At 38.8% G+C, this 23710-nt stretch overlaps 1 protein-coding gene across 4 annotated transcripts in view; it reads right to left on the reverse strand.

Annotated features, from left to right (window-relative positions):
* The window catches only part of GOLIM4 (golgi integral membrane protein 4), an 85016-nt gene that overhangs the window by 27903 nt on the left and 33403 nt on the right, over nt 1–23710 (reverse strand). For all 4 annotated transcript variants that reach the window (XM_010335695.3, XM_010335694.3, XM_003924965.4 and 1 more), the window contains exons 2-5: nt 5501–5575; nt 4169–4218; nt 2273–2326; nt 835–985 (exon numbers count right to left, since the gene is read on the reverse strand). In XM_010335695.3, coding sequence (XP_010333997.1) covers nt 835–985; nt 2273–2326; nt 4169–4218; nt 5501–5575 — 330 coding nt within the window. The remainder of the gene's footprint in view (nt 1–834; nt 986–2272; nt 2327–4168; nt 4219–5500; nt 5576–23710) is intronic.

Genomic DNA, 23710 nt, shown 5'->3' on the forward strand with positions numbered 1-23710 from the left:
TCAAGTGATACACCCGCCTCGGGCTCCCAAAGTGCTAGGATTAAAGGTGTGAGCCACCGTGCCTGGCAGAAACTGGGGAAGAAGACATGTGTGTCTTGTGATTAATCTGGAGTTCACTTAAACATTTGATTGTACAAGGCACTGGTTTCTTTATCCAGGACTCACATGCACTCAGAAAAGTGATATATTTTGTTCCTATTACTATGAAAATACCTGACACAGATGTTGATGGGTGGCAAATGTAGGAGCAACTATTGTAGATGCTTTATGTAAATTATTTCTCACACCAATTCTACAAGGTTGATATCTCTATGATTATCCCAATTTTACAGATAAGACCATGAAGACCACAGCTGTCACACAACTTGCCCATGGTCACATTGCTAGTGAAGAAGCCAAGATTCACCTGGGCAGTCTACCTCTAGAACTTGAGCTTGTTGCAGTTACTATTAGCAATCAACACCAAGTCTCTGCTCCCTTGGAGATTTTTAGAAATAGATGGAACAATTTTTGATTGTGACAATAACTGAGAAGCATTATAACATTTAGTGGGTAAGGATCAGAGATGCTAGATGACTCACAACCCAGGTAAGAGAAAAACTGTCTAGCCCAACAGGGCCATGTGTCCCACTGAGATATTGCAAAATACACTAAGTATTCCATTCTGCTTCCCTAAGCAAACCCAAACAGATGAAGACAAATGTGAAACATTACAAAGAAGCAAGTGGCTGGTAAGGGACCACATGATAAACGTAAACCAATCACCACTCAAAACAAAAGACTACATGTCAATACTTATTTAGAGATAAACTGTCTAATTAGATTTCCAAATACCTTTTAGCTTAGAAAGTTCTTGTTCTTTTTCTTGCTGCAGCTGCAGGTATTTTTGCTTATGGTCATTAAATGTTCTGCTGAAGTCTTCCCCTTGTTTGCGATGTTCCTCTTCCAAGTCACTGTGCTGTTTCTTTAGCTCCTCGTGTTGGCTCTGCAAAGATTAAAAACTTGAGTAGAAATATACATTCTCTGAATTATGGGACAGTCTATTTCTTGACAGCAAGAAGAACAAATGAAAGCAAGAAAGTATGAACAAATGAAGAAATAGGTTTTGTTTTTCTCAAGTTGCTTTAATTTGAGCAGCTCCCCTCCATTTCCCCTGGATTTCAAATGAACAGCGGGGATCACAGCCAAAAATAATTTTCTCCTTAATTTTTAAGAAGTTAGCATGAGAGATGGAAAAGAGAAAAATGTGGGAAAATTCCCAGAGACACAAATCACTGTGGAAACAAGGTAAAGCTAATGGCAAAATTATCCCTCCCTGGGTATTACGAATTTCCTCTTTCGATCTGATGTTTTCCCAGCAATGCATTTAATTTTTCTTCTTTGGTATTTGAGCCTTTCTGGTAACTCAGTTCAAAAACAAGAGAGTAAATGAGACTTTTCCCTTTGGGAATAGTAATCAACTGTTTAGAGAATTGACTCTTATTTACCTTATTTCTGACTTTAATCCTACAATGTAATCACGATCTAGATAAACACTACAGTCTCCAAGTGCTTAATGTGAAAGCATGGTTTGCTTTAATTCATTTACTGCACTCTTGATAATAGGAAAAGATTCCGGATTCAATAAGAAGTGCATGCCCTACTGATATGAGAGGGAAAGACAACAGCAAACAGAAAACGGGTTGGGGGGAGCTGGGGAGGGATGGTGGGGTGGAGATGCCGGCATGATCTGTATTTTGCCAAAAGAGCATAACTGCATGCTGCCAGTCTCTTCCAGCTTGACAGAAACAATGACCTCTTCCGGATACACAATGAGTTTTACTCAAGGACCAAGGAAGAGAATCTTTAAACAATAAACTGTGTTCCTGTGATAAGTAAAAGGACATTTATTAAATATTAGTAACAAGAAGGAAGCATTTTAATAGTTCTACAGCCTCCAGTTTGTATAAGATAAAAGAAAACATCTAAGGAAAATCACTGTGAGAAAGTAAACAAACATAAAACCCTAATGGACAGACAGAAGAAAACTGTAGATAAGGTAACCAAAAAGCCTGGTTTATAAGAAAATGTGTAATAATTAAAAATGTTCTATGTAATCAGGTGATAAATATGAGGAGCCATTACAACTATATATAATTTTTAGCCAGATATGTTAATATGCCACATTACAATAGAAATCAACTTCTGTAAACTTTCTTTACAGGCCATTAGTCAGTTGGAGTATTAGTTAGTCCTTTCTTTTATTCATGAATAACAACTTTAAATTACTCACTTTCAACATCTGATGTTGGACATTCAGTGCACTGTATCTGCTATTGGAATCTTGCTGTAAATCGGAAAAAAAAAAAAAAAAGAAAACACAAAGATAAATATGGCTGTCTTGTTAAATACAGCCCAAAGCTTTAACATGTAATTTCACTTGTTTCACTTGTGTACAGTAAAATGAATTCTACACTTGAACCAAGATGTCTCTGGAGCCATCAATATAACACAGAAATGAAGTTTTAACATTCCCCTAAGTTTGCCAGATTTTGGAATAAAAAAGCAGGATATGAAATAATAAGATGGTAGCTTGACAGAGCCCTTAGAGATGATTTCCTTCCACTTTCATATTCAGAAGAACTGGAGCCCAGGCACAGGAACTTGTCCTGGGACATGAAGTTACCTCACAAGGCTAATACATGTGATGGGTGCTCGAGATGAGAGGGAAGAAGAGATAAACCAATGAGGACTGTGCCTCACAAGCTGAGCCCTTAAGCGGAGAAAAGGCACTTTCCTTCCCTGAACTTCAGCAGATAAGAAATTCTACATAGATGATTTTACCCCAGTGAGACCCTACTTCACAGAGTGAGACACAGAAAAGATTAGGAACCCGCCAAAAGCAAATATTAAATGGCAGAGCCATAACTGAAACTTGAGTCTAAGTCTCTGACTGAACTGCATGTCCTGAGCTCCAAGTTCCAGGGGTACATCTTTGTGTCTCTGTGGGGCATCTTCCTGGGTAGCCATAACCAGTCAGTATGCAAAAGATACCTGATTGCTTTCCCTCTCTATGCTAAGTTGTTTATGTGTAGGCACCACGTCCCTCACTTTACCCTGCCAGCCCTCGTGCATTTTTTTCACATTTTTACGACTTCTAAAATGAACTGCATTTTTGATTCTTCACTTTACTACTTTAATTTGTAAGGAAATTATACCAAGTACACACAGTTTAGATTAGTGCTTTCAAAAGCAAGTAAGAGTTGAAAGCTGATGGCCTCCTGGGATATCCAAAGAAGTGACTCTTCTCAGTTTATTTATTTTGAGATAGCGTCTTGGTATGTTGCCCAGGCTGGAGTACAGTGGTGATCTTGCTCTGTTGCCCAGACTGGAGTATAGTGAAGTGATCATAGCTCATTGATGCTTTAAACTCCCAGGTTCAAGGAATCTTCTGCCTCAGCTCTCAAGTAGCTGGGAATAGAGGCATGCGCACCATCATGCCCAGCTAATATTTTGTATTTTCAAGCCTTGCTACTTTGCATGGGCTGGTCTCAAACTCCTGACCTCAAGCAATCCTCCTGGCTCAGCTTCCCAAAGTGTTGGGATTACAGATGTGAGCCAACTCGCTTGGCTTTCTCTTAGCTTTCCTACCCCAAAATATCAGAGTTTTTCAATTAATGCTTATATATTCTTCTTAGAGTAAGAAAAAGACTTGCTTTTCTCCAGTTCATTTGGATTTTAAAATATTTGTAAATGTCAATGCCATTCATTACTTCACCCATTCCACAAATGTTCTTAAATGCAAACTAGAAGCCAGGTCCTCTGTTGGATGTTACACATGCTAAGGCAAACGACAACAAATCCTACATTCTATAAAAAAGACAGACTGCAAACAAGTAAATGAAATAAAATAATCTTCTTTTTATAGTTGAACATTAAGGTTATTCCCAGTTTATCACTATTATCAATAATGTGATAAGTAAACGTAAGTTTTGAAACAACAATTTTTAAAGTCTGCCTCTTACAATTTTTTGGTAGCAAGAAAAAAAAAAAGTATTTCAGTCCTATAATCCCATGGATCAACAAAGTAAAAGAGTTTGCAACTATATTTCCATCTATTTCAAGTTTTATGAAAACAAATTAAGGAACTCCCCCCAACAAAACAAAACAAAACAAAACAAAAACTTACCCTTCCTTTATTTAATGTTTCTTGTGCTTCTAACTTATAAACAAGAAAATCTAGAAAATACAAGATGAAAAAAAGTGATAATTCACTATATATATTCTAAGTATCTAAAGAAATAAAGGCAAACTTTACTCAGACTTGCAAAAGAGGTTTAGGTTTAAAACAATCTACTTAATGATTTATATACTTTATTTTGGCTCTCTTTGCTTTAGAAAGAATTGGGAAAAAATACAATTTCCTCTTTACCTTACAGCTGTAAATCTTGCATCAACAAAATCCACATTATAGCCAATTGTTTATATCCCTGTGATTAACTCTCCTTAAAATTAAAGAGGGAAAAAATAAAGCACATATGAAGACAAAGGTGATTTATCACTATCCACTAGATGGCACACTAAAATCACTCAGTTCCTGAAAAGAGAAATCAACCCAGCCAAGCCATCTTTAATGCTTTGAAAACTTTATTATCCACTAGATGGCTCTATAAAATCACTCTGACTTTGAAGACAAGGAGAATCCAAATCCTATTCAAGTATTTTAATGATGCTGAATTTTTATTCTCCACACAGACTTAATCCAAGGGTCAGCAAAACATTCTAAGCCACCGCCCCTCTTCTACTATCCTCTTCCTTCCCACCACGGTCGGCAGAAGACAGAATACCTAACTTAAATTTCAAGATTCGACGCAACACATGAATAAATAAATATCAGAATACAGATAACTTGAAATTATGAGCTGTATAAGGCCTGTGTTTTATGGAAAAATTCTGATAAAAATTGAGAGCATTGTCTAGCGGCTGTCCTAAATGTTAACTTTCAAACTGAATGAACTGATGTGTCAATAAAAACTTTTACAAGATAAAAACAGGCGTATAACTTAAAATATGCTGGATAATGGGATCAGTTCATTATAGTATAAATATATATGTGTGTGTATAAAATGTGTCATATTCTGGACAATGCATGCTGTTACTTCCCCACCCCTCAACTCCCATTCCCCCTCATCTGTAGACCGAAATTCCAGGTGTAATATGCCTGTTTAATACTCAGATAAAAAATTCTGTGTTATTCCTGAAATAATAAGTATAACCAATATATGAGCTATCACAAGGTGGCACAAACTGAATATTTTAAATCCAATCTTGTATAGGAATTATTGCATAATGCGTAACATATTACTTGACGTATCTCTCTCAGTCCACCTATCTGACTTTGGGTTGATTTGAGAAATATCTTAGAAAAAAACAAAACAAAACAAAGAAGAAGTAAACCAAGTACATAATACTTCAAAGAAGAGTATGGGTAAAACACAACACAAATTATTTATTTACTTACCTTCCTTTGCTTTTTTATGTTCAAGTCTTTCCTTTTGCAAGGATTTCTCTAATCTTGATCTGTGTTCATATACAACTGGAAAAAAAAGAGTTAAAATTTCTGTCTTTAAAGAATTATAAATTTAAAAGTAAAATTAACTTCAATTTTCAAAATAGAAAGAAAATAGTGTAGAGTCTTTATACAATTTAAGTAAAAACATATGTGTTTTAAGTTCCCCTTTCTAGGTAAAGAACAGACATACTAATAGTCATAATTCTGGGCTGACTCCCATCCAGCCTGCCCTTTTCTAAAGCGAATGAGGCTTCCACCTTTTTTGCCAGCTCCCTTTCCTTCTACAACTCTTAAATGCAAGTATCTTTTTAAGATTTCTTTTTTTCCCCTCTCTTCCTGGGCAACCTTGTTCAATCTCATGACTTTTAACCACCATCTGCACAGCAGTTACCCCTCACATCTATACTTCCACCTCTGGCTTCTCTCTCAGACAACAGAAAGGTGTTTTCTCCTAAATATTCCATAAGTACTGTAAAGTCAACATGATCTGCATCTGAATTAAGGCTACCTGGATCCATAAGGAGACCTCTGCAGCATACCACGGGGATGAAAGAGGAGGTTTATCTCCTCCCTCCTCCCATGTCAAGGAAAACAGACTAGAGAATTAAAACAGAATTAAGAGAGGGGAGAGACTCTCCAGATAATTTATAAAAGAGTCCACAAAAGAACCAGTCGGGTTCACCATCAGCCGCAGCCAGAAGAACCCGACATCAGGGGTAAGCCAATGTTCAGTTCTCTTAAGACCTTTCTGCCCTTTATCCTCCCTCCCCACCCAGTCTACTCTGAAGAATCCAGAGTAGCCTGGTGAGTAGGGGAGGAAGAGTAGATGTGTTCTGGAGAGAACTAGGGAGAAGAGGCTTATCACAACTCTCCTTCCCAGTGCGGGCTCCACACCTACAGCAAGCAGGAGCTGGAAGGGAGGGAGAAGACTTACCTTTGAGAATGAATTATCCTGGACTAGATCAGACATAACAATTAATGAACCAAGATTCTGTGTTTATGAATACAAGTTCTGAACTATTTTTTGCTTCTGAGAGAAGTCAGTGAAGCAAACAAGTTTGTCTAAGATTTCATCCAGGAACAGAAAACTCAGCTCCACAGAATGGTTTGAATAGGCACCAAGGGGTGAGGAGAACAGAGTAAATAAAAATTCTGATGTGCCCTGTGAATCCTGTTTGTTCAGCATTATGGTCCAATGTGATGTCATTCCTGGCAAGTTAAGCCAAATGTTGTTACTCCATTCTTTGGCCAGTCACAAGCTCCCCATGACTACATACAATTTAAGCATCGATCACTGGTTGACTGTATACAATTCACAGAACAGCCCCAACACTACCGGCTGCCGCCAAAGTCATCAGGGTCCCAGAAAACTTCCTTTCTCCATCCCTGCAACAACCCCTTGCTGTTGAAGGGATTCCCTGCCTCTCTTATTGCCCCTTCTCCATTGTTACGGTGGCCAATAACCAACTACCACTCTCCTCCTTCTAGGGTGGCCATCATCTCCTGAGTTCTACAGCTTCTCCCCACACTGTGTCCCTTGTCATCCCATATAAAACTTCCATTCTCAGGACTCCACCTGCTATCATCATAGACCCTACCTCTATTCACACCTCTGCTAACATTTCCATCTCTAACTCCCAGAATGCCTGGGACTACTCCAATTGGTATGGTGTGGTTCTCCAATGAAATATCTACACAAATCTTAACTTTCCCCTCATCCATAGGCAGTCATTGCAATAATCCCTGCTCCATTCCCTTCCTTACCAGGGTTCCTTTCCACTCACTAGATAATCTTGCCCCCTGCATTATTACTGTAAAAGAATTCAGTATAACTCTATATTTATAACATCTCTACTATGTACCTGGACAGAAGTGTGAAACTGGCCTAAAAGTAGTTGTGCTCCAAAAAGTTTGGTTGCAAGTCCACAGGTAAGAAGTAATATTTTTTCAAACATATATGTGTATGAAATATAAGCCCCTTGGCCAATTATTAAAATCCTTTTAAAACCAAGAGGTTCTATGGATTACTAGTAATAGCACCATCTTAAGTTTGGAATTAAAAAGGGAAAGCATAAGATTAGCCCTATAGAACCTCAGGAAGCCAAGCCCTGAACTGTGCACTCACAGTCTTTGAGAATTTCGTTCAGGCAGGGGAGACACAGAGGGAAAGAGCGAAGTTACAATACTCTCATGACACAACAGAGGCAAGAATGGGATGCTTAGGAACACATAAGCTCCCGGGCTGGAAGCAAAAATGGTCTCTTCGCTGCCAATCCAGTAGCCAAAGTTCTCACAGTCTAGGTAGAAAGTTATAAGGGCATAAATAAGCCAGTTAAGAGAGAATCTGATTGCACTAATTGGATATATTACAGACTGAATTTCAGCAAGCATGCAAAACTTTCAAAGAAAGGAATGGCAAAATATTCAAGATCCTACAGCAGCAAGTGTCCAGTATAGGGGAAAACAACTCTAACCTAACAACACCTATAATAATAATAATTAATAAGAATAATGAAAATGATAATGATAATGATAATAATACCCAGCAGCATAGTCAAGAAGGAACATACAGGGCAGACTGTTCATCACTCTCCCCAGTCACCTCAGGCTAAATGTTAAGCATTAGTGTAGAAGGATAAAGGGAAAAAGCTGAGTTTACAAATTACAATTTTGTAGAATTATTGTTTACTTAATAAAATACAGCAAGCAGGGTAAACTCACTTCTGCAAACTTAATGCTTTGTAGTACCAGGTAATAGGTAATAATTATCTTTGGCTTAGGAAGAATAGAACTCATCAGCATAATTTCATCTTCAGTAAGAGAGTGGAGGCTCTGCCAGATGAAACCAAGTAGAGAGGGAGTGTGGGGGATATGGGTGAAAGGTGCTGGGTGCGGGATGGTATTTCATTCTTTATTCTCTTCCCTGGGATTCAGCCAGGAAGATAATGCCCCGACAGCTGGCCCAAAGTACCCATTTATCAAACTGAATCATACAACTGTCTTTGACAGTTTTACGCTGAATGGAAATTTACGCATTCAGCATATTAACAGCAGTGTGTCTCAAGAGCCAGGAGATCCTGGGACACAGAGTTTAAAACTTTCATAAATAACCTGAATAAATCCTACAAAATGTCCATATAAATGCACGCATGTCTGTGAATTATGATTAAAATGCAAAGGTCTTAGAAAAGCTGAGAAATATTCGTGAATACACAGCATGGAAACACTCATAGCAAACTCTTAACCCAAGAAGAATGTATTTTTGCAAACACAGGAGAAAAAAAGATGCGGCAAACAGGAATAGAGGATATGTATGTAGAAACTATGAGGTAATTGTGCTATTAATACCATCTTATTCAGAACTGGACAAGCCATTATTATAACAGCAGCTTCTGATCCTGATGTAATATAACTTAAGAATTCAGAAATGGTTTGAAGGCTGGAGAATATTCACCGAGGAGGAGGAGGGTAAAAGAATGGAGCAGCAGTGACAGATGGGGAGGTGAAGAAGTGTCCTTCTTCATCAGGCTCAAGAAAAGAATAAAGAAAATCAAACTGAAAAAGAAGCCTTAAACTATAAGCTGAAGAAACCACATCAGGTAAAGGAAAGTCAGAGTGAAAACTGGCCCTTGAAACTGAAAAGTCTAGAAAGAAGAGGAAGACAAGGAAAGAGGCAGGTGTCAGTAGTAAGGGCTGAAGGCACAGCCTTGATGCCTGGGTTAAAATCCCAGCTTCATTTCTTATGGAGTGAGCTGCTGAACTTCTGTGAACTTCATTTTCCTTCTACGGTATGTGGGGATAATAATAGATGTATCTCTTTGGGTGAATGTCAGAGCTAAATGAGTTCATATATATCAAGTGCTAAGAACACTGCCTGGCACGGAGTAAATACAATTAAAATGTTTAAAGAGCTTAAAAGTGCCATAGAAAAAAATCAGGTGATCTCTCCTGAACCCTTCCAACCCTACAATTAAAATCTAATAACAAAGTAATTACATATCTATACGTGTGTGTGTGCATATATATGTATACACACACACACTCACATACACACATATATCTGACGGCAATGACATTGGTCTCTCTCTTTTTTTTTTTTTTTCCCTGAGAAGGAGTCTCACGCTGTCACCAGGCTGGAGTGCAGTGCAGTGGTGCCATCTCGGGTCACTGCAACCTCTGCCTCCCAAGTTCAAGCAATTCTCTTGCCTCAGCCTCCTGAGTAGTTGGGACTACAGGTGCCTGCCACCATGTCTGGCTAATTTTTTGTATTTTTAGTAGAGACGAGGTCTCACCGCGTTGGCTAGGATGGTCTCGATCTCTTGACCTCATGATCCACCTGCCTTGGCCTCCCAAAGTGCTGGGATTACAGGTGTGAGCCACCATGCCTGGCCTCAGTTTTCTTTTCCTTAAAAAATTTCTTTGAATAAAATAAAATGCAAATTATAATTCCATAGGTTAAACCCATAAGTTTTTAAAAATAAAAATAAAAAGGTAGTAGAACAGACCAGATAGAATTTTTGTGCTTGTAACTCTTAGAAAACTTCACTATTAAGCCCATACACACACAGACATGCTATCTTTATTTCTTTTACCATGCATTCTCCAGACTTTTGAGCTGTGATTTATCTAGCTAGGTTTACTGTTTCACTTGGAAGGAGGATTGCTAATCAATCCTTGTCACCTATCTCTATTTTTCTATTTATACTCTGAAGTCAAGGCCATCAGTCAGGATGAACTAATGCTACTAAAATCTCTGCAACAAAAAGCTATATAATGAATATTCTCATACCACCAAACAAGTTTAAAACAAAAAGTATAAAAATAATGGTTCAATCTCAGCAGTCAAGAGCTTTAATGCAGAAAAACAATGCAACAGGAATAGGATTTAAATCACAAGAACTCAGAAGAAAAAGATGAAAACCCTAAACACTCATCTCCTCTCCTGCTTACTTAAAAGGAGTTGAATATTTTCCATTCAGCCAGGAATGGAAAGAGGTTTTATTCCCCAAAAAAGCACTGAGGAGTTTTAAAACGTGCCAGCTTCCTACAGCAATTTTCCATTTTAACTCTGACTTCCATCTGAAAGTCACACAAGAAATCAGCTGTATGCATTCACTTATGGACAAAATGCATATCTGTGCAATTTCAGGGCAAACTGCTGCAATTCAGAATCAGAAAGCAACACTCTAAAATTAGGCGGAAAACATTGCTAAGTGTTTTGACATCTCAAATCAAGAGAGGGCAATGTTTCTTTGGCAGAGGAAATAGCCTATGAAATTTTGGTTTGGGTCCTGACTATAACATAATGTTTTATTTTTTTAAAAAAACAAACAACAAAAAACAGAGGCTTGTTATGAAAGTCACAAAATTCAACTTGTGAAAACATTTAGATTTGCAAGTACCTCTATCTTTTTATATATGACAAAAATTAAAACGAACAAAGTATGCTTTTGACAATCGTGATTGAAGAATGTTTAAGCAGAATAGTAAGAAAGATGACACAAAAAGGAGAATGAATTGAAATTAATATAGGTCTGAGACCTCAATACTTCTGAGAGTTTCTTTAGGGCTAAATTCATAGATACTTATTAGCGTCTTTACTGCAGTTTTTGGTTATCATTCTAAATCACCAGAGGTGGGGTGGAGGCCAGCCACTTGCCCACTCCTTCCTCCGGAAAGAATGAGTTAGTGGGTCAACACAAAGTCAACATCATACATTCTTCCAATTACTTTTCCTTCCTTCTTCCATAATTTTACCTTACAAGAAGTCTAAGAAAGAATACAGGAGATCCCCTAGAAAACAACCCCCTTAAAAGAAATAAATAAAAGGGAAAAAGGAGGTGGGCCACTATTACGGCTCTAGGGCTCACACAGGACTCTCCCTCCAGTGCCCAGGAGTTGGGAAGGGCATCATCGCTACAGCAGAGACTAGTTCCTCCTCTCATTTCCTTCAAAAATGTCTCCTCAGAATTCTGCGTCCATCTTCAGAATTTAACTACAACCTTTCACAAATGACTCCCAAACCATTACACAGCTTTTACTTCTCACTCAATTCCAGTTTCATGCCCTCAATAAAATTCAATCTTTTGAGTTTGTCTCATAACTTGTGGCTGAATTTAATTTTTAATTAACCCTTTCGACACATTCAAGGCCCAGGCCTGGGGGCAAAACCTCCCAGTGGCTTCTCACCACATTGGGAGTGAAACTCCACAAGGCCTTCACAAGGCCCTACCCCATCATTCATCCTGCTTGAGCCCAGCACCACCCTGCCCCCACACCATGTGGCCTGAACATGCCAGGCACGCTTTTCCCTCAACCCCTCCTACTGCCTTTCCTTGAGCCTCACTGCTCTTTCTCCAGGTATCTGAATAACCAGCTCCCTTGCTTCCTTTGGATCCTCACTAGAAAGATGCATTCACGCCCAGAAGCTGGTCTAAAATTGCAACCAGCTTCCCGCCCTCGATACTTCCAGTCTCCTTTCCTACTTTATTTTTCTCTTTAGTGCTGATAATCATGCATTACTTTAATTTTACTTACTTTTTACCTGTCTATCCCAAAAGATTAGAACCTTGATTGGGGACAAGAACTTCTGAATTACTTTATTTCATTATCGTATCCCTGTGATATGGTTTGGCTGTGCCCCCACCCAAATCTCATCTTGAAATCTCACATGTTGTGGAAAGGACCCAGTGGGAAGTAACTGAATCATGCGGGGCAGGTCTTTCCTGAACTGTTCTTGTGATAGTGAATAAGTCTCATGAGATCTGATGGTTTTAAAAATGGGAGTTTCCCTGCACAATCTTTTGTCTGCTGTCATGTGAGATGTACTTTCACCTTCTGCCATGATTTTGAGACCTCTCCAGCCATGTGGAACTGTAAGTTCAATAAACACTTTGTTTTGTAAATTGCCCAGTCTTGAGTACGTTTTCATCAGCAGCGTGAAAATGAACTAACACAGTAAATTGGTATCAGTAAAGTAGGGCGCTGCTGAAAAGATACCCAAAAATGTAGAAATGACTTTGACACTGGGTAGAAGACAGAATTTGGAAGAGTCTGGAGGACTCAGAAGAAAACAGAAAAATGTGGGACAGTTTGAAACTCCCTAGAGACTTATCAAATGGTTTTGACCAAAATGCTAATAATGATACGGACAATGAAATCCAATCTGAGATGGTCTCAAATGGAGATGAGAAACTTGTTGGGAACTGGAGCAAAGGTGACTTTTGTTATGTGTTAGCAAAGAGATTGGCAGCATTTTGCTTCTGACCTAGAGATGTATGGAACTTTCAACTTGAGAAAGATGATTTGGGGTATCTGGCAGATGAAATTTCTAAGCAGCAAAGCATTCAACAGGTGACTCAGGTGCTGTTAAAGGCATTCTGTATGAAAAGGGAAGCAGAGCATAGAAGTTCAGAAAACTTGGAGCCTGACAATGCAATAGAAAAGAAAATCCCATTTCCTGAGGAGAAATCCAAGCTGGCTAGAGATTTGCATAAGTAACTAGGACCTGAATGTTAATTCCTAAGACAATTGGGAAAATGTCACCAGGGCATGTCAGAGGTCTTCACAGCAGCTGCCCTGATCACAGGTTTGGAGGCCTAGGAGGAAAAAGTGATTTCATAGGCCAGGCCCAGGGTCCCTGTGCTGTGTGCAGCCTGGGGACTTGGTATCTTGAATCCCAGCCACTCCATCCATGGCTGAAAGGGGCCAACATAGAGCTTGGGCTGTGGCTTCAGAGGGTGCCGGTCCTAAGCCTTGGCATCCACATGGTGTTGAGTGTGCAGGTACACAGAAATCAAGAACTGAGGTTTGGGAACCTCCACCTAGATTTCAGAAGATGTATGGAAACACATAGATGCCCAGGCAGAAGTTTGCTGCAGGGGCAGGTGCTCATGGAGAACCTCTGTTAGGACAATGTGGAAGGGAAATTTGAGTCGGAGCCCCCAGAGTCCCTACTGGGGCACTGCCTAGTAGAGCTGTGAGAAGAGGGCCACTATTCTCTGTATCCCTAAACAGTAGATCCACCAACAGCTTAAACCATACACCCAGAAAAGCCACAGACACTCAATGCCAGCCCATGAAAGCAGCCAGGAGGGAGGCTGTACCCTGCAAAGCCAAAGGGCCGGAGCTGCCCAATAGCATGGGAACCCACTTCTTGCATCAGTGTGACCTAGATGTGAGACAGGAATCAAAGGAAATCATTTTGGAGTGTTACAGTTTGACTTTCCTGCAGGATTTCAGACTTGTGTGGAGTAGCCCCTTTGTTTTTGCCAATTTCTCCCATTTGGAATGGCTGTATATTTACCCAATGCTTGTACACCCATTGTATCTAGGAAGTAATTAACTTGCTTTTGATTTTACAGGTTCATAAACAGAAGGGACTTGCCTTATCTCAGATAAGACTTTGGACTGTGGACTTTTGAGTTAATGATGAAACGAGATAAGACTTTGGGAGACAGTTGGGAAGGCATAATTGTTTTTGAAATGTGAAGACATGAGATTTGGGAGGGGTCGGGGTGGAATGATATGGTTTGGCTGTGTCCCACCCAAGTCTCATCTTGAATTCCCACATGTTGTGGGAAGGAGTCAGTGGGAGGTAACTGAATTATGTGGGCAGGTCTTTCCTGTGCTGTTCTCATGACAGTGAATAAGTCTCAGGAGATCTGATGATTTTACCAAGGGGAGTTTCCCTGCACAAGCTCTCTTCTCTTGCCTGCTGCTATGTAAGACGTGCCTTTCACCTTCTGCCATGATCGTGAGGCCTCCCCAGCCATGTGTAACTGTAAGTCCAATAAACCTCTTTCTTTTATAAATTGCCCAGTCTTGTGTATGTCTTTATCAGCAACATGAAAATGGACTAACACACCATGGTTATATTAGTGTGCTAGGTATGCCTTTATGTATGTCTTGGGTATGTCTTTATCAGCAGCATAAAAACGGACAAATACACCACTGAATTGTAGGCATGTACGTATTAGTCCGTTCTCACACTGCTATATAGATACTACCTGAGACTGAGTCATTTATGAACAAAACAGTTTTAACTGACTCACAGTTCCACATGGCTAGGGAGACCTCAGGAAATTTGTAGTCATGGTGGAAGGTGAAAAGGGAAGCAAGGCACCTCTTACATGGTAGCAGGAGAAACAGAGTGGGAAGGGGCAAGTGCCTCTTTTAAACCATAGGATCTCACAAGAACTCCTTCACTATTATGAGAACAGCATGGGGAAACTAACCCCATGATCTAATCACCTCCCATCAGACCCCTCCTCGACACATGGGGATTACAATTCTAGATGAGATTTAGGTGGGGACACAGATATCAAGGCATTTAATAGATACTGTATGAATAAATTAATGAGTGAGTGAGTGAAGTAATGAACAACTAAGTCCCTTGAAGGTTGGGACTAGGTATCTTTTTCCTTTTCATCTATATCCCAGCCCTTCAGTCCCAATCCCTCAGTTCCTAATATCTAGTGATATTCAATAGCACTTGTTCAATGAATGAATGTACTTGGAAGATGTTTCATTCTTTTCCTCCCTTGCCTACCATCTTTTATGCCCCAGCACTTTTTAAACTAAATTCCCAAATGTGTAGGCTTATTAGTAGTACCACATGTCCCAGAAAACAGACAGATAACATAATAGAAATTAAATATATCTGTTGAAGTGTAGGCTCATATGATTAGCATTAAAGAGTCCTGAAATATAGATACTTTCAAAATGCTGAGAGAAAAACAAACAGTCATATTAAGTATTTTTCTACTGCATGGCAAGTGCAGTATTTTTTATTATACAATAAAATTCCTGTAATAGTTCACACAAGTGTCTATTCTTAAGTTTGCTAATGCATACAATTTGTAAAGTAGTTTATATGGAAATTTTAACCATGACTTGAATTGGTGCTTAACTGCCTTTTCTTCTGTGGATAAAACTATACCCAGGCTTTTCCTCAAGCCACTAATTGAGATTTGGCATTTTTCAAGTAAGTATTGTATGAGCTGACTTAAGACACATTTCTTCACACTGTTCTTCTTTTTGGCATTCTTTCAAGTGCTAAGCTACTTAATAATCATTCTCATTATCAGGTGAAGTCTATTCAATTCTCATGAAAGGATTCTTCTCTCAGCTGCTCCGAACTATTATGTTACAACCCAGCAGTGGTCTAGGCACCTTGGAAAACACCAAAGTGTAGGAGTTACTCTCATAAAAAAAGCTTATCATGAATAAATCCAGGTTGTGAGAAGAGGCTAAGACAGGCAAACATTAAGACAACTAGAGATCACTGAAGTTTAGTCAGGCTGGGATGACATAATGAACTGCTGAGCCAGCAGATTCCTGAACAGAATCTCTATGAGAGCGGAGAGGAATAATATCCTCCTCTTCCATGAAAAGGCTGCACTCTACAAAGCAAATATTATATTCCCAGAGACATGTATAAGTGTAAATGCATATATATTGGAAACTTAAGGACTCACAGTAATAGAAGTAAAAGTTAAATAAAATTAGATGTCTATAAATAGGACCTGTAGAGTAATATTCCTCTTATCTAACAGTCAGATTGCAGTTGAACAGCATCATAGTATTTCAGAAAATTATGCACAAGAGAATAAGAGAGGCAGAGAGAAGTGAGAGAAGAGGGGGTTGTTTCTCACTCCCCAAAATTGATGCATACATGCGTAAGAATGCCCTTAAGATGGATAAAATATGCAAAAGCACACTGCTGTTTAAATTTGAACTATGAATATTTTTCAGAATTTATGTGCTCAAAACAAACCTGAAAGACATCTAATTTCCGTAAGTTGTCTGATTTTTTAATAGGAATTTGCCTTTATGGACACTGCAAGTAATGCTAGCAAAAAGGAACAACCTAAAATCCAGTACTAAAGTATCAACTCCTAGAAGTTTTATGCCACATTGCATAGGTTGGAATGAGCCTAACTACCACTAGCTTTTCCTTCAAATCAATGTAGCAGTACACACAAGTTAACTTTACCTTAATTCAAAATCTCAATTTCAAGTTCCACCTCAAAATAAAAATATGTAACATATCTTGGAAAAGCTTTCATAAAAGTGAGGCTTGTGAAAAGATGCTATTTAAGGTATCATAAATAGTCTTACTTAAGGCGACTACTGCATCCCAAATATTTCATTCAACAAATCAAACAAATATTAATTGGGCCCCTACGATATGACAAGCACTGTTTTGATATTTGGGGACATACTGTAAGTAAAACAGTAAAAAATAATTTGCCTTTGGGAGAATTTTATTATTTATCATCTATATCTCTCCGACAGAGAGATATAGATGATAAATAATAAACAGAATAATATACTAGAAGATAATTATTGCTACAAAAAAAGAGAAGCAAAGTAAGAGAGACTGAAAGAGACTGGAGGTGCGGAGAGAATGGGCCAGGCCTCATTTTTAAATAGAGTGATGAGGGCAGGCCTCAGGGGATATTTCAGTGGAGAAATGTGAGCCAAGATTTTAAAGAGTGAAGGGGTCAGTCAGTACTACAGATTTCTAGGAGGAGACTGCTCCAAGATAGAGGGAGTAGCCCTTATGAAAGCCCTACAGTGCAAGCACACTGGGATGTCCTAAGAGAAGCAGGCAGACTAGTGACTGAGGCAGGGTGAGCCTGTAAGGTGAAAGCATAAAGGAAGGGGAGGGGACATACTGCAATGGGTGTCATAGGACCCACTGAAAACTTGGGCTTTTACTCTCAGAGAAATAGGAAACCATTTTCTTTTTTTCTTTTTCCTTTTAGAGATGGGGTTTCACTATGATGCCCAAGCTAGACCTGAACTCCTAAGCTCTGCAATCCTCCTGCCTCAGCCAGCCAGTTAGCTGGTACTACAGGTGCACACCACGATGCCAGCTTCATTGCAGAGTTCTGAGTAGAAACATGACATTGACTTAGGTTTTAAAATATTGAAACCTCTGACTGCATGGGTACAAGAGGCAAGCAATGAAACTAGTTCTGCAGTAATTGAGGCACGCAGATAATGGCAGAAGAGGACCAGTGTGCATGCTGTGGAGGTCATAAAATATTCAGATTCTACATTTATACTGAAGATCAAACTACTGCATGTTATCAGCTGAGATGGGGAAGGCCAATGATGTAATATTTTGTGAGGAAGATCAGAAGTAAGATCTGATTCTAGAGTGATGTGCTCAGCCTGGAAGAGTCAAGTTAGACTTCCAGAGGTGACATTTGGTTGGATGTTGACAGATGACAATGGAGGAAGGAAAAATCCAGAAGGTGGAGAGGGAATGTGTGTGAACACTGAAACAAAATAAAAAGTAATCTGTTTGTGGTATTCCTCAAACTTTCCTAAAGTAAGAATGTAGAGTGCTTGTTACAAGCACAGATTCCCAGGGCCCAGATCTAATCTACTGAATCTGAATTTACTGGCAATCTGAAAGTTTAAAAGAGGGCCTCACCTGCTCCCCATGAGCTTTTATAGAGGAGTTCTGTCAATACTATGTTTAGCACAGGACTGATGGAAAGGTGGATAATCACAGCAGGGAAGAATGAATGAGATAGGGCTAAAAATGACTTAATCATATGTGCATGATTATAACATTAACTTTATATGAGTAAAAAATAGAGCATCTGGGAGAGAGTAGAGTTTAACAGATTCATTAGCAGGTCATCGCAGAAACCTAAAAAAAGTATGATAGAGGTTAAACTTCCATATTGTTTGACTATAAGATAATCTTCAGTTTTGTCAATAAAGGGAGCATATTAAAGAGTTGATTTTTTTGTTAAATATACAAAATTTTAGAGAAGCAAAAAAAAAATGGGGCAAAGATATCCTTCTGGCCACTAAATATATGAAAAAGTGCTCAACTAAATTAGTTATCAGGGAAATGCAAATTATAATCATAATGCAATACTACTATTCTCCCATCAAAACAGCTAATATAGAAAAAGACACAAAATACCAAGAGTTGGCAAGAATGTGGAGGAAGGAACTCTCCTACTTATCTAATGGATGTGAAAAAGATAAATCCATTTTAGAAAATAGTTTGACGGTGTTAACCAAAGCTGATGAAGGAATACCTTAAGACCTATAAATCTCAATCTTAGGCACCTACCCAACCCAGTACTTGACATTGATTCACCAAAAGTCATACAGAAGAGTTTCCACTGCAGCATTCCTCATAATAGCCCCAATGTGAAACTGCCACAAACATCTACCATAGAATGGGTAAGCTGTGGTTGTTCAAAATGCAAAGTATCATTCAGCAATGTGAACAAACTAAATGATTCATAGATGAATTTCACAAACATAATATTGAGGAAAGGAGCCAGACAGCAAAGTGGTAGTTACTGAATGACTGCATTTATAAAAAGTTCAAAAACAAGCGTAAACAAATCTGATCTCTGATGATAAAAGACAAGATACTGTTTACACAGTACACATGGGGGCGGCAGTCAGGCAATAACCGGAAGAGAGTTAAGAGGGAGCATTTTTGAGCACCAGTGATGTTCTGATTCTTATGCTAGTGATGTTGTGATTCTTGGTCTGAGAGCTGGCTACACTGTTTGCTTTGTAAAAATTCATTCAGCTGTTTACTTATGATTCGTGTACTTTTGTGAATGTATAATTTAGTAACATTTACCAAACAATTTAGACTGTATGGAAGAGCTACCTATTTATATCACATCATGGTATTTGTTATTTTTAGTTACATAACTAAATAGTGAAATATATGAGAAATTTAGATATGCCACTTTTTTGTATATCCACATCTCCCTAAACAACTTGGTCCAAACTCTGCACATACATGGCTGACATCTGTGTCTACATCAACCCAAGTTAGGTTTTTAGCCCTCTGATGGTTTTCTTTTCTTTTCTTTTTTTTTTTTTTTGAGACGGAGTTTCGCTCTTATTACCCAGGCTGGAGTGCAATGGCGCGATCTCAGCTCACCGCAACCTCCGCCTCCTACGTTCAGGCAATTCTCCTGCTCAGCCTCCCAAGTAGCTGGGAACACAGGCACGCGCCACCATGCCCAGCTAATTTTTGTATTTTTAGTACAGACGGGGTTTCACCATGTTGACCAGGATGGTCTCGATCTCTTGACCTCGTGATCCACCCGTCTCGGCCTCCCAAAGTGCTGGGATTACAGGCTTGGTTTTCTGAAGCATATCCACCTTCACCTGAGGTAAGGCATTAGTGGAATCTCTGTTTGGTGCCATCCCTGGAAATCCTGTCCTACGACTGAGATAGGATTTGGTAAAAATCAGGATGGTTGCCATTTCCATTTGTAATGTAGATACACATTCATGCTTTCTACATCCCTAATTTGAATGTATTGGGGCTTTTGGTTTTGTTTTTAGTGAAAAGGTTTGTTTACAAAGACACTTTACAACTGTGAGGACACATTCCTAAGAATAAATTCCCACACTATTTTAAAAGCTGCCATACCCTTTTTAAAAAAAGATTTTGTCAGTTGCTCTCCATAACACCTAACCACATTAAACACGGTCATGTGGGGCTAATGTGTCTTCCTCACAAATGCTCTGTTTAAAATAAAGCCATGTAGAAAGCACCCAGGAAGAGCAGACGCTTTGCGCTGACCCCACCTCAAGACTCCCTCTTCTCTGAGGAGTAATTTTGCAGGAAAAGGGGAACCTCACCTCATACTCAAGCACAGTCATCGACACAGGGCAAGGAATGCGCCAAAGCAAACTATATTTAGGAAACAGAAGCAAAATTCCTGAGTGACTAATTCAAAGTGTACTATGAAAGCAGATCTAAGGAAGGTGCCGTTATTTCTGGTTTAGCTACTGTGTGAAATGAAATGTGGATCCAGGTCCAAGGCGGAGGGAGTGAGAATCCATTGTGCCTTCTGTTTTATACATGTCTGATGTTTGATAGTGTTATCAGGATAGAACAGAGAACCATTTAATCTAAGAAACAGGTTGCTGGTAGCTAGAGGTCACAGCTGGAAGGCCTGCTTTCACCATCACCTGCATGTCTAAGGCCTAACAAAAGTTCCCCTCCAAAAAAAGCCCGTCCACCCACCAGTGCCATCTCTGACTTCCTAGAATTTTATTTCCCACCACTGCCAAACTACTTAATGACTTAGAATTGCCACTGAGGAAAGTGAAAAAGATGTTACTCCTAAAAGACCATGAAGATGAAGTCAACACTGGGGATAAGGTCAACACTAGGCATCTAAAATCTGCTTCATCAGTTTGATTAGAATTCTTAGTGATAGCCTACATTCTCACTTCACTTTCAGACTTCAAGCTCTTCTTTGGGATGAAAGTGAAAGTATTACTTTTCTAAAAGATTTTATTTTTTTAATAGCACTTTTAGTTTCACAGCAAAACTGAAAGAAAGGTACAGAGGTCTGCCCATATACTTCCTTTCTTCATATTGGCTAGAGAAAATGAATATTTTCCTGATGATTTGCTATGAAAAATACATGTGACTCTGAATAGAGTATCTTCCCTACTGAGATATTTGGCACTGCCTGATTTGGGGGAAAGGGGAACATTTTAATCATTATCACTGCACAGAATGTAAAAGTCTTCAAGAGTGGAAGACTGAGATCATGGGTGAGACCCTCAAAGGTCAAATGTAAGAGTTATCTTTTCTTCATCCTTTAAGAAAGGGCATGGGGTCAGCAGAGAGGAGTGGTAGAGCATCAGAAGAACAGCTAATAGATGCTGAGCTTAATACCCAGGCGGTGAGTTGATTTGTGCAGCAAACCACCATGGCACACGTTATCTATGTAAGAAACCTGCACATCCTGCACAAGTACCCCGTAACCTAAAAGTTGAAGGGAAAAACAAGAAAGGGCATAGTATTTATGGAAGTGTGGGTTTTAAGGTAGATAGCAGGAGACTTCTGAGGATGATGTGACATAAAGAGGATTTGGAGGATTTTGTGAATGTTTATTCTGGCAAGCGGGCCTTGAGATACTTATACCACCCTCCATCATGTCAAGAGAATCACCCAAGATGGTAAAGGCAAGATTGGTATCTGCCTTCACCATGGTCCCAGGAGGCCTCCCCAGGCAGTTTGGATGTTTCTGGATGTCCAGTTTAAACATCCTATGGGATAGTCACCCATAGGGCCATAGGCTTATCTCTGTCCACAGTCTTTTCATAATACTTAGTATATAGATTTGTCACTCCCACTACTACATTGTGGGGCTACTTATGAGAAAGTCAGATTCTTTATGATCTGAAAATTGTCACCTCCTCTTGAGTCTGGTATAACGTGGCTACCTGCTAAATGTTAAATGACTGAATTACACAAACAAATGAATCCAAAACAGCATATAATAATAACAATGTACTTTTCCTATCAATTTCATACTTTCATAAAATTTACATGAGAAAAATGTTAAGGGTTATCTTTTATATAAAGATAAATTTTTTTAGTCCATTATAAGAAGAGTTGAATTTGATATGCCTGACTTAAATCGGTATATGCATAGGAATTCATTGGCAACCTCTAAAGTTTGTACATGAAAATCAGAGAACACATCTGTACTGTTTAACAAAATACTTGGGGATTTTTTTTTTTTTTTAAGAGACAGGGTCTTGCTACATTGCCCAGGCTGCTTTCAAACTCCTGGTCTGAAATGATCCTCCCATCTCACCCTCCTGAGTCACTAGGACTACAGGCAAAAGCCATGCCTGGTTTCATGGGAAAGTTTTAAAGAAAGTAAAATCTAGATTTCAGATTAAAACCGATTCCGGACCTGTGGAAAGGTGCATGACTGAATGCTAAAGAAAAGAAAGAAAAGGAAATCTTTGATGATACATATCAGTATTCTAATTAGATTTCTAGATTTTTCTTTTCAACCTCATTGTATAGTTAGAGTTCAGATTAAATCTATTGAATATAACTTAAATAGGACTGAGATGGTTCAGCTCAAAAGGAAAAAAAGAAGAGAGAGAGAATAAAGGACAAAGAGAAACAAATGGTGCCAAGAGACAATTTAATGTGGATTTTCAAGTAGTTTGGGGAAAAGAACATAGGCCCGAGAATCCTGACCTCCTGGCTGCCTGACACTATCCAATTCAGTGTTCACAACTAAGAAACTTCACCTTCTTTTTCCTCAGTAATAAAATGAAGTTGTAGAATTAAGTCACCAATGTCCTGCCATGTTAAAATTCTATGATTCTCAATAGGCATGTTTGCAGTAAAGGAGAAGAGTAGTGGCATCAGCTATACATAATTCATTTTAAGTTGGTTTTGAATACTCTCAGTCCCTTAAGTTTAAGTAAGAAAGACTTAGTTTAGCAGAATGCTGAGAAAGGCTCTGATGTTTTAGGAAAAGGCTTTTGGCAAAAGAAGACTATTTTTTATTTATCTGTCACCTATGATTTTCAGTAAGTTGAAAAATGTTATACATAAACTAAGACCCCGTGCTATGCTTAAAGAGTCCTCCAGCGAGGCTCTCTTTTTCCCTATGCCTGACTGTGTAAAATGCAAACTCATATTATCCTTTTCTGACACTGAATAAATAATAAGGCAGTAAATGCATACAACTGCCACTCTAATTGCAAAAGGGTCTAATGAGATGCTTGATTTTCCTTGCCTTGTATATGACTTTCCATTAACTTTTCCCATAATAACTGTTTCACATACAGGGAAATAAGCAAGCCTATTTGGTGGACAACCTGGGCACAGAGGTAGGAGAATCCAACTTTTAGGTTCCTCCATGGACTAAGCAAAGCTCTGCATGTCTACTTGCATGTTTCTGTAAACAACATGCCATGGAAAAACTGGCCAGAGGCTAGAGGTCCAGAGATTTGGTTTAGTTTTTAAGCTGAAAAGTATTTTATACCAATGTTTCATCATTAACAAAATAAAAGCTTATCAACTGATTTCTAAGGCCTTTTTCTGCTCTAACATCCTCTGATTCTCTGATCTGGTTTAGCAGACAAGGATTCAGAATCAGAATTGTGAATGACCTGAATAAATGTTTAAGATCTTAGAATATAACAGTGATGTTCAGAAAGAATACTGACCTGACTAGACAGAAGGACTCAGCAGGGATATAAAAGAAGACAAGAAGAGAAGGCGTAACATCTTTTCAGCTGAAGGACTTAAGGACCTTGATTAGGGCTGAAGGGCTTAAGATCCTTTTTTTCTTTTTTTTTTCCTGCAAAGTATCTGAA

The sequence above is a fragment of the Saimiri boliviensis genome, chromosome 9, assembly GCF_048565385.1.
Source record: "Saimiri boliviensis isolate mSaiBol1 chromosome 9, mSaiBol1.pri, whole genome shotgun sequence".
In the NCBI taxonomy this organism is placed as follows: Eukaryota; Metazoa; Chordata; class Mammalia; order Primates; family Cebidae; genus Saimiri; species Saimiri boliviensis.